Source organism: Poromitra crassiceps, assembly GCF_964638095.1.
Source record: "Poromitra crassiceps genome assembly, chromosome: 20".
Lineage (NCBI taxonomy): Eukaryota > Metazoa > Chordata > Actinopteri > Beryciformes > Melamphaidae > Poromitra > Poromitra crassiceps.
Genome location: NC_139637.1, coordinates 14,721,231 through 14,733,555, shown reverse-complemented (window position 1 = coordinate 14,733,555; position 12,325 = coordinate 14,721,231). Strand labels below are relative to the sequence as shown.

Here is a 12,325-nt window from a genome sequence, read left to right as displayed (position 1 = left end):
TACCGTTTTACCTTCACAGAAGGCAAGGTGACCTATTGTGCTCAGGCAGTGGAACGAACCAACTGTCAATTAGCGTTATCGCCCACTAGTGGGCTTAGCGAGACGGGTGGCCAGGGCCACCAAAGCGTTCCTTTAGAACATGATGTCTCCGAGATGAGCCAAAATGTCAGGCTCCTCTGTCCTCTATCGGGAGAACTGAGCTGAAGTTTGATAAGAGCGAGAATGTCATTCCGACAATCTACAGGAAACCACGCCAAAAAGGCTTTATGCCCGTTGGGTTGGCCAATTGTACTTTTGGCCAATTTCTCCCTGCTGCTCCACCCTCTGCCGATCTGGGGAGAGCCGTAGAGTAGCACCATGCTTCCTCCGACACATGCGCAGTTGCCAGCCGCTTCTTTTCACCTGACAGCGGGGAGCTTCACCCGGCAGGACGTACAGTAGCACGTGGGAGGATGCCCCGCTATTCCCAAAAGTTCCCTTCCGCCGGCCCCGAACAGGCACCCCCCGACCGACCAGAGGAGGCGCTCAAGAGGATTCTTGAGGACAGCGGACTCCTCCAACCCTCCTCTCTAAAACACTCTCACCAAAACTGCAGCCAAGTCAATGAAAAGGCCTTTCATTTATTGGTAATGTTGATTGGTTTTCCCTACTTACTCCAAAGCCTGGTTGACTTTTTCCACATGCTTATAATAAAATAGAGAGAAGCAGCAGCGTGCTGAAATGTGCTCGATCAATACTGGAAATTAAAGTCCAATGAAAAGCAGGGTGAGTGTGTGTTCAGTGGCGCGTAGGCGAGCCTGAAGGGTGTGTGTGTAGTGTGTGTGTGTGTGTGTAGTGTGAGTGTGTGTGTGTCTGTGTGTTTTATGAGGAGGAAATAGAGTTGTGCGTTCACATGCATGTGTGTGCTTGTGATACGGTGCATGTGTGAAAGAGCTGACAGTGAGACGTGTGTGTTAGAGAAAACGTTGCTATGTACTAGAGGTCGACCGATTAATCGGATTGGCCGATTAATCGGCGCCGATAGCATGTTTTAAAAACTATCGTTATCGGCGGATGTGAGCTCCGATAGCGGCCGATGCCTGAACAGCCTCTGCCAGCCACGCAAGGACGCACATCATATGGAGGCTCCAAACAAGAAGTCAAGGTAATGTCATTGTTGTGTACCTGAGATAATTTCGCCTATATTTAAATGAAGTTAACTTTAAGACAGCCTTATTAGTAAATTGTGGGCAAGATAAGGTTGCTGTTCATCATATGGCATATTGAAGAAGCCGCTTTACCGAACGCAGGCAGCCATGCTGTCTGATTGTGTTTTGCTAGCGCCGCGTAGCATGCTGCTGCAACTGCAGTGGAGGGGGGAGAGAGAGCGCAGCTAGTCACTAGTCACTAGTCATGTCATCAACGGCGGAGGTATCATCTACGGCTGGCACTGCGAGACTAATGTTGCAGACAGACTTTTAATTACGTTTTTCAATGTAGACTACGTTATGCGTTAACGTTAACGTTATACTCTCTGTATTTTACTAGCGCAAGCATGCTGCTGTGGACGAGGGCGAGCGTAAAGTTTACCTCAAGCACTTCGCTCAATGGAAAAGCCTTCAATGAATGCAATGCATTTGATTCAACTAAAAATTGCAATCTGGCAAATAGTGAGACCCGTAGCAAGACCCATTAAACTTTTAACTCACCAATTTGCTTTCCCTTCCAAATCCAGCGACGTAAAATAATCCATTCACGAAAAGAATAAGCACTCCCAGGAATGCATTGACGATAAAAGTGTAACGTTACATGCAGTGAGGCAGAAAGTCGCACTCCGCAGTAAAACTCGCATCCATGTAAAGTTAATCCATCGGGTGTCCTGTTCTTTCTGTCATGAAGACTATAATCCACCAAATCAACCGATGTTTTGTCATCAAGTCTTTAATCCACCGTCACACTTCAGGACATCTCTTAATCCAAAACAGAGTGTGAAAAGTAGTTATCTCTCTCCTTTGTTGTGTTTGCTAAACGGAGCGGCTTACTGTAACCAAGACCTTTTATTGTAAAGATGCGACAGCACACACCTAATCCGCCATTTTGGAGACTAGGCTTCTGCCCATTCTGCCCCAGCAAGGAGCCGTATTTCAGGCCAAAATGGCCGCAGCGCTGTTTTCAAAAAGGCACTATACTCTTGCCTTCTCATTCTCAATTCTCTTTGCTGTTACATGCTGCACGCAGCTGAGTTTGTTTATTTTCTACTCCTGGGTCCCCAGTGACCCCACGTGACTGATGTTGACTGATAAATTAAATTAGGAAGCTTCTGTGATGATGACAATGATAATTTCTTAACTTTAGCCGATCTGAGTTTTTTTTTATTTGAACAACAATCTTAAGAAACAACCCATATTAAAGCCTAAGTTAAATTGTGAATATAGAAACACATACATATATGTTAGTTTAATATATTTAATATATAATATATTTTTTTATTTTCTTGTTTCAACAGATGGCAGCTGGAGGAAACAGAGTCCCTGTATGGGACTATTATGAGGAAATGGCCCCAGGAAAAGCAAGATGTGGAGTGTGCGATAAGGTTATAAGTATGGGATCATCAACAGCCAAAACAAAAAATACCTCCAACTTGTGGACTCACCTTAAGCACTGCCATCCAGAGGCCCATTCTGAGGCCTTGAAGAAAAAGGCTGACAATCAAAAGAAGGCTCCAACACAGGCCACAGTCTCTCAACTATTTGATCAACAGACAAAATGGTCAGATTCAGACCCAAGGACCAAGAAGATGGACAAGGCCATTATTGAGATGATAGCTACAGACAACCAGCCATTCACAGTGGTCTCAGATGGTGGTTTTCAGCGGCTTATGGGACTTGCTGAGCCCCGGTACAAAATTAAAGATGAAAAGTTCTACCGTACGACCAAGCTTGATGAGACATATGCTAATGTTCAGAAAAAGCTGAAGAGTCTGATCACACCAGAAGAGGCACCATACATGTCCTTCACAACTGACTGCTGGTCAGGCAAGACTGAATCACTGATGAGCCTCACAGGACATTTCATCCAAAAGGACTGGACCAGAAAGCAGGTTGTGTTAAATGTCAAGCCTATGACCGGATCACATACAGGAGAGTACATCCAAGAGACCTTTTTGGGAATGCTGGAAACCTGGGAAATCAACGCAGACCGCGTGGTTCTTGTTCTAAGGGATGGTGGAGCCAACATGGTGAGGGGCATGAGGCTAACTGAGCTTCCAGATGTAAGCTGCTCTGCTCACACGCTACAGCTTGTAATCAACGATGGTATTTCCAGTCAGAGAGCTGTGCTGGACATTATTGCCACATTGAAGAGCTGTGCAGGTCACTTTGGCCACTCTGTACTGGCCAAACAAAGGCTGAGAGCAATTCAAAATGAGCTTGGCCTCCCACCACACGAGATCATCCAAGCTGTCCAGACTCGCTGGAACTCAACACTGCACATGATGCAGAGGATGTATGAGCAGCGGCGTGCACTGAATATGTACGCCAGTGACCATGGCCACATCAGCACCTTACCTGCTGCACAGTGGGGTATCGTGTCAAACCTGATTGACACACTGGAACCACTTGAGGAAGTGACAAAGGAAATGAGCGACTCAGAGTCTTCCGCCTCATGCATAATCCCCAGTGCATCTGTTCTGAAACTGATGCTGCAACAGGAGGGACCATCTTCAGCAGGCATCAAAACCTTGCGGAAGACCATGCTTGACAGCCTGACCAGGCGATTCTCCAAGGCAGAGGACACAAAGTGTTTGGTGTTGGCAACTGTTCTTGATCCCCGTTACAAGGGCAAGGCCTTCACTTCAGCTGCTACAACAGAGAAGGCAAAAGATTGGCTGAAAGAAGAAGCAGCACAAGGCATGGGAGAAACTGTGACTGGTGAAGCAGAGGATCCAGCCCAGACCAATCCCTCTCCAACTCTTCTGGAGAGTCTGTATGCTCAACTTCTTGGAGCAGCTCACCACACAGTTGATGAACCCCAGCCACAGTCCAGCTTTGAAAATGAGCTGGAGCGTTACCTGACAGAGCCAGTGGTTGATAGGAGTACCCAGCCTTTGGAGTGGTGGAAGAGGAATGAGGAGAGATTTCGAAAACTTGCTGCACTGGCCAGAAAATATCTCTGTCCGCCACCGTCCACGGTCCCAAGTGAGCGAGTGTTCAGCGAGGTCGGGATCATATACGACAAGCGGAGGAGCCGCCTTACTGGAGAGCATGCAGACAAGCTCTGCTTTCTCCATTATAATATCAAGCTTCTCAACTGGAATTACTGACTTTAATAGCTCAACAAGACTAACTGTTGTTACTAAGATGTAACTTCATCACTCAGTCAGTCGGTCAGTCAGTCAGTGACGGACATTTGTGTTTGCAGGTCTGGCCCAGCTGTTGCAGTCCAGCCAAAAATTTAAAATAGCTCCAGCCTCCCATAGATAGGCTACTATATATTTTGTTTAATTTGTTATGGTTGGTTTTATGTTCAGTTCCAGATTTATTGAATATTTTGATTTTGATATTCAATCAGTACAGAGTACAGAGAATTTATATATTTATTTTATTTAGGTATTTATTTCATCCAGATTCCAGATTCCAGATTTTTTTATTTTATTTGTTCATTTCAACAGTGTTGTTTTCTAATAAATAAAAAAGATTGTTCATTTACAACTGTGTCGATTTTTCCCCCCGCGGGGGTATGATATCGGCCGTTTAATCGGCTATCGGCTATTGGCCGATTAATCGGCTATCGGCTTTTCCCTGCTCCAAACTATCGTTATTCTATCGGTATCGGCCTTTTCCACTATCGGTCGACCTCTACTATGTACATGTATCCATTATAGTTATATAATCTAATAGAATACAGTTAACAAGCTGTCTGTGCATCTCAATCAGACTCACACACTAGTTCAGTATTTTAACTCTTAAAGTTGTCAGTTATTCATTCACCGACGTTTCATCCCACTTGATGTACTGTGATCTCTGTACCACAACTTACTGTATCATGCCTCTGTATTAGGGCTGGGCGATAAATCAATAGCAATATATATCGGCGAATGGCGATAGACAATTCATCAATACAATAAGAACATAGTTAAATATATATATTGATAAGTCCCTTGATAATGGAACATGTTATACGAGTGACTGACACACAAACAGCCAATCAAACAGACAAATCCTAAAGGTCCCACCCGGACATATTTATTACACTGCACATCTCAATTTGTGTTTTTAAAGGTCCTATCTGTAAGTTCTAACTATTACTGACACCGGTGGCTGTTGGGGGAATTGCAGGCAGCATGTGCACGAGCTGGCGCTAAAAAAATACAACAAGCTAATGTAGCCTTCTTCTTCGTTGGTGTTTAATAATGGCTGGCTGAAGCGCTGGGAGGTGAGTCTTTCTTCTTTCGTTGGTGTTTAATATTGGCTGAAGCGGCAAGAGGCAGGCTCGAGAATGCGCAGAACATCACATCGCATCCGCCAAATTTGCCGGGAAATCATGACCAGCGACCAGCAGAAATATCCTGCAATATCTTTGCAATGGGTGAACGCAGAGAGGCTGGGCTCATTTTTGGAAGTTACGTAATGGCGCATTCACTCATTAGTAATAGGAAACATTTTGTGAACATTTATTTTCCGCCCAAACTTACAGATAGTACCTTTAATTGTTGCGTCAACATTAAAAGTATTATATTATATTAGGGGGCATGGTGGCTCAGTGGTAGAGCTGTCGCCTCACAGCTAGAAGGTCCTGGGTTCGAATCTCACCTGGGACGCTGTGAGCGCTGAAGTAATGCGTGTGCCCGTCCGCATGTCCTCGAGTGCCCACCGCCCGGGTGGGGTCATCAAAAGGGCCTTTCTGTGTGGAGTTTGCATGTTCTCCCCGTGCCCCCTGGGGGTTTCCTTCAAGATTCAAGATTCAAGATTCAAGATTTTTATTGTCACTCCATGGTACAAGTACCGCGTGTGAAATTCTTGTGCAGTGGACTCCGTTTACGACATAGTACAAATAGGCAACAGCAATAAGTAATAGGCAATAAGAAATAGGCATCAATAAGCAATAAGACAGCAATAAGGCAATAAGAAATAGGCATCTTATAAGCAATAAGACAAGTCGGTGGCTTATACGACAGTGGCATATTCATTGCACATAGGTGCACATGTCATGTGCATACGTTAGACGTGTTCAGACATTCCAAATTCGACGTTTTATACATACATGTGCAAATAGCATGTACCTTATTAAACATACACTTAAATTTACAATTAAACGTTAGGCACCTTATTAAACATACACTTAAATTTACAATTAAACGTTAGGCATCCGTAATAGTAGCAGCTGCAGTACGGTACTGCGGTACGACTACTGCACTATTTGTGCATATTTAGGAGTCTCGTGGCCTGCGGGAAGAAACTGTTCCTCAAGCGATTTGTGCGTGTTTTTGGAACCCTGTATCTCCTCCCTGAGGGTAGCCGGGAGAACAGGCTGTTGTGGGGATGGTTTGTGTCTTTGATGATCTTCAGGGACCTCCTGAGGCACCGCTGGTTATACAGTTCGTGCAGTTCTGGCAACTCGTCTCCTGTTACGTGCTGGGCCGCGCGCCTCACCCTCCGTAGCGCCCTGCGGTCCATGGTGGTACAGTTCCCGTACCAGGCGGTGAAGCAGCCAGTCAGCAGGCTTTCAATGGTGCCTCTGTAGAAGTCCCTGAGGATTTCTTTCCTTAGCCCAAACTTCTTCAGGCGCCTGAGTCCGTGTATTCGCTGTTGGGCCTTTTTGACAACAGTGGCGGTGTGGCCGGCCCAGGTCAGGTCCTGGTGGATGTTGACTCCCAGGTACTTGAAGCTGTCCACCCTTTCCACCACTGTGCCGTTGATGGTGATTGGGGGGTGTGTGCCCCCCCCTCTCCTGTAGTCCACAATGATCTCCTTGGTCTTGGAGACGTTCAGAGAGAGGTGGTTGTCCTGGCACCATTGTTCCAGGACCCTCACCTCCTCTCTGTAGGCCGTCTCGTCGCCCCCCGAGATCAGCCCCACGACTGCTGTGTCGTCTGCAAACTTCACGATGGTGTTTGAAGTTTGAGTCGCCACGCAGTCGTGGGTGTAGAGGTCGTACCAGAAGGGGCTGGAGACGCACCCCTGGGGTGCTCCTATGCTGATGGTCAGCGGGGAGGAGGTGAGGTTGCCCACCCTCACCACCTGGCGGCGGTCTGTCAGGAAGTCCAGGATCCAGTCGCACATCGCTGTGTTTAGTCCCAGGTCCCTGAGTTTGCTTACCAGCCTGGAGGGTACTATGGTGTTGAATGCTGAGCTGTAGTCCACGAACAGCATTCTCACATAGGTGTCCTTCCCCTCCAGGTGGGACAGGGCGGTGTGGAGCACGTGTGCCACTGCATCCGCTGTGCTCCTGTTGGGGCGGTATGCAAACTGCAGCGGGTCGTGGTCCGGGGGGAGTGTGGGACGGATCTTTGATATGACCAGCTTTTCAAGGCACTTGCTGGCTATTGGTGTGAGGGCTATAGGGCGCCAGTCATTGAGGCTGGTCACTTTTTTCTGTTTGGGAATGGGGATGATTGTTGCTGCCTTGAAGCAGCAACAATATAGGAACCCCTCGCCAAAACATGCAATATCCTGGTTGCTAATGTGGTTCCTCCTCTGGTCGTTAAGGGCGCCTGTTCGGAGGGAGGGGAACTGGTTGGAATAGCGTGAACCTTGCACGTGCTATGTCCTACCGGTGAAGCTTCCCCTGTCAGGTGAAAAGAAGCGGCTGGCTAACTGCCCATGTCTCGGAGGAAGCATGGAGCCAGTTTCGGCTCTCCCCAGATCGGCAGAGGGTGGACTAGCAACCAGGATAAATAAATTAAATTAGCACTAATGGGGGATAAAAATGGGATAAAAAATTGGGGTGGGGGAAACATTAAAAGTATTACCTGTGTGCTTTGATGAATAAGCCGGTTCAAAATAACGTTGTTAAATTCATCCTTTTTTCTCGTGGTCTTCGTTAAAAACAGGTAATTAAAAATGATCGATATCTACTGATATGACATAGTTTATGTCGATACATTTTTTGGGGCTATATCGCCCAGCCAGCCCTACTCTGTATCAGCTTGTTATGATGTCCGCGCTCTGTGCGTCATTGCGCTGTATCATGAAACAGTGTAACCATCTCTTTCTCTGGGAGGAAATGGATCCATCCATGTGTCCATTGTTGCTGGTTGCATTCTCTTCTTCTCATGAGACCTTAAATCATATGAACTATATTCAAGTAGAAGCCCAACCTCTGACTCCACAACTCTTACGTTAATTTATTCCACATCAGTGTGAGCGAGAGAGAGTCATATAGAGCGTAGAGTAGATGAGAGAGAGAGAGAGGCGAGGGTCTCTGAGTAAACACACAGCCTGGAGCTCATTAAAAGTGTCTCTCTGAGGAGCAGCAGAGCTGGACTCCATACAGTACTAAACAGGCTAATTAGACTCAGATTCTCCTGAGCGGCCGAATGAGAGCGCTTCACAAAGACAACACGAGGAGGCGCGGCACACCGGGAGCCTCAATGGGGCTCAATAGGGGGCACGGTGGCTCAGTGGTAGAGCTGTCGCCTCACAGTCAGAAGGTCCGGAGTTCGATTCTCGCCTGGGACACTGTGGGCGCTGTGGTTGTGTTCCCCCCCATATCTTCAGTGCCTACTGCCCAGGTGGGGTATCTCGTCGTAAGGGCCTTTCTGGTTGTGTGGAGTTTGCATGTTCTCCCCGTGCTCCCCCAGGGGGGTTCCTCCGTATATAACCCCCCCCCCCCCCCCCCCCCCCCCCCCACTAAAAACATGCAGAAGATCAGATCGTCATCGTCATCCGACCAGTGACGACAACATCCGAAGTTGGTCCCCGGGCGCTGTACGAGAAAGCGACCACTGCTCCTGGCCTGCCCCTCGGAGGAAAGGACATGCCTGGATGGGTTAAAATGCAGAGGACACTTTTCACCGGCCACCGTCAGCATGAGTGTGTTGTGGCCGCATGCATGTGTTGTGGTGTTCGTGTGACAATAAAAGACGGGCTTGTCCCGTTACAAGAGTTTTTTTTTTTCAATCTGATGCTCTCGCTTCATAGGTGGGTTTCTTTGTGGGCGGAGCTGCGATGCCTTCAGGGGACTGGGGCATGTGGGGTTTTATTCACGGCGGAGCGGCGCAAGGCCTTCAGGCGACTGGACAGTTCAGCTGTTGCTCTTGTGGAGAGATGCCGTTACTTTTAATGCTCGGCAAATTGACTTTTGCAGCTTATGAGAACTGCAGTGTTTGTTTGTTTGTTTGTGCGGGTGATGATATGAGAAATAAGTTGCAGCTCAAGAATGATGCAAAGTCCAAATATTTCAAAACTATTATAAATGGAGGCCAAAGCCTTAACAACACTGCAGACACAATTGGTTATCTGTCTGTCCATGCTTGCTCATTTATGACATTTAAAGTGGTCATCTGCAAGACGCTTTCTTTTTTCGTCTTCATTTTTGGTGCTAAGCGCTCATTGCTGGGCTGTTTTTCCCACTTTGCAGCCGAGGGCATTATGACGCTTCTTCAGGTCAGTCAGTCAGTCAGTCAGTCAGTCAGTCGGGTAATGCTTCGTGAGAGGATGTGCTTCGTCGGATGGCCTCTAGAGGGCCTCTTAAAACAAGAATCAAAAGTTGGTCAGTGTATAAGATAGGGTAAGATAAGATAAGATCGCTCATTTTGTCCCACAGTAAATTTGTTTCCTCAGTCATTACAGTACATGCTTCAGAACATCGATGATCACACCATAATACATGTATACATAAACACATTACAGCCCCCCCCACACACACCCACACACACACACACACACACACACACACACACATACCAGTATCCAGTGTTGGGCAGTAGCTTGCTACAAGTAGCGAAGCTACATAGCTGAACTACATTTCTCAGTAGCTTGGTGGTAGCTTCACTACTTTTGAACCAAGTAGTGTTAATTTTGTCCGCTATTTTTTTATTTAGTCTTAGTCCCGTGTTACATGTCCTTGTTAGTCTGTATCATATTTAGTCAACCTCATCCTGTTTTTATTTAGTCAAGTTTTAGTCGACTAAAAGTTTGAGCATTTTAGTCTCAGCTTAGTCAAATAAAACCATAAGTATTTTAGTCTAGTTTTAGTCAACGAAAACTGTTCACATTTTAGTCTAGTTTTAGTCAATGAAAACTGTTGAATCTGCTGATGCGCTTGCACTAGTAATTGTAATTCGAAGCAGTGTTGGCAACTCTTTCCCAGGGAAAGTAGCTAATGGTGACTTTGCCCACCCGGGCCAGTGTCGGCGTGCAGCAGTAGCAGCTGAGGGGAGAATGGAGGGAGGCTGGCTGTGCGGAAAGCACTCAGACTTCTCTGGATATAATGTAGACAAGCAAGTAGCTGTACATTTTGGGAACACAATGCCTCATACACATATAGATAAGACCCTTAGCTAAGACTGGGTGGGTTCTGTTGTAACTACTGTAAATGTTTTTAAGACAGCTACATGTCAGCTACATCTATGATGCTGCAGCACAGGAACCTGAACTGCTGCATTGAGGGGGAAAACAAGTCTATACTTAGTGTTAATTTTGTTGTCTATTTTTAAATTTTGTCGTAGTCTTAGTCCTGTGTCAAATGTCCTTGTTAGTTTTTATCATATTTAGTCAATCCCATCCTCTTTTTGTTTAGTCAAGTTTTAGTCGACTAAAAGTTTGAGTATTTTAGTCTCGTCTTAGTCAATAAAACTAAAAGTCTGAACATTTTAGTCTCGTCTTAGTTTTAGGGAAAAAGGTAGTCGACTAACATTTTTCATCGACGAAATTAACACTAGAACCAAGTAGCTTTTTCAGTAGCTAAGCTATTTATAGACCCAAGTAGCTTGTAGCTTCCCGCAAAAGCTACGAGCTACTCGCCAGAGAAAATCCATGAGCAAAGCACGCAGTGGAGATTTCTGCTGCGGTTTGGATTAAACAGGAGGAGACATTGCATATGTCAAGTGTGCCTGACTGTGTAGCCAATAAAGCACTTCCAGTTCCATTATGACGGACAACAAGTGTTGTTGTCTCATCCTTGCTTTTTAGCATCCTTGCCTCTCTTGCAGCAAGACCCGGCACTACTCTGCCTCTGATTGGGTTGGGTTTAGGCAATGAAGACGGACGATTGGTTAGTTTAGCTATATTTAATCGAGAGTAACTGATAGCTTAGTTTACTACATTTTCCAAGTAGCTTGCCCATCACTGCCATTATCCAAATATATATGACAAATATAGGTAAGGTCTGGATCTACAAGGTTAACGCTGAAGTTTGGCCAGAGCGGCTATATAGCAGAGGCGAAGGGACAAACTTTTGGCAAAGTGTTATTTTCTTCATTTCAGAATCTACAGCCTGATGGCAGTATAGTGTGAAGTGTGGATTGAGTGGGTGATTGGTGTTTTTCACTACTGTCACATCTGACAGGTTGAGTGTGGGGGAGTGGATGATTTTGCAGGCAACATGAGTGATCCCGGTGAGTTTGTTTTTGTTGGATATGGTCAGCATGGCGTAGAAACACGGGGAGCAGCACAGCAGTATGGGTTGAATGATGCTTGGCTATAGCAGTAACTAGGAGGTGGGTGGGGGGCAACAGAAAGTACCGTACGTGCTCTGAGTTTGTGAGTTTGTGGATGGTGATGTGGAGTCTCTGCTGTGATCATGTATGGCAGGCGTGTCCAAAGTCCGGCCCTGGGGCCAATTGCGGCCCGCGGCCAGATGTTAAGTGGCCCTCGGCTTGTCTCTCAAAATATACTCTATGTGGCCCTCCACACAGTATTGGTTAATCAAGCAAGTTCAATTTGCATTTTTCCCCTTCACCTATAGCGCTATCATACAGTTTGTACAAGCACCAGGTAGGAACAGCACATGCAGAACTAATGTTTTCAGATGGTAAACAAAGTACAATTGTACGTGATTTTTTTTTTTTTTTTTTTTTTTTTTTTAAACCCATATGATGCGAGAAGCATCTGCCCCCCCCAGCATTTTCACATGATCAAATCTGGCCCCCATTCCAAAAAGTTTGGACACCCCTGATGTACGGACATCAGCGATGTGTTGGTCAAAGCTGAGTTTCTTGTCGAAAGTGAGCCCCACATATATGAGGTTGTTGACCTGTTCTGCTAGCTTGCCGTAGATGGAAATGGGCGGGGTTCAGTCCAGTGAGGGGTGTGTTTTGGTGTATTGACCAGTGCTCTTGTCTTCTCCACGTCCAGAGGGAGGTGATTGTCTGTCTGCACACTTTTGTGTGAAATGAGAAATGCCT

General features: G+C 46.2%; 1 protein-coding gene across 1 annotated transcript; it reads left to right on the top strand.

The window, feature by feature from the left end:
- Positions 1–2,776: 2,776 nt before the first annotated feature.
- Positions 2,777–4,300, top strand: LOC310794891 (zinc finger BED domain-containing protein 4-like; the record flags this gene model as incomplete). Its single annotated transcript, XM_083656931.1, has 1 exon — positions 2,777–4,300. One exon carries the CDS (start codon positions 2,777–2,779, stop codon positions 4,298–4,300), a length of 1,524 nt encoding a protein of 507 aa, XP_083513057.1.
- Positions 4,301–12,325: the final 8,025 nt, after the last annotated feature.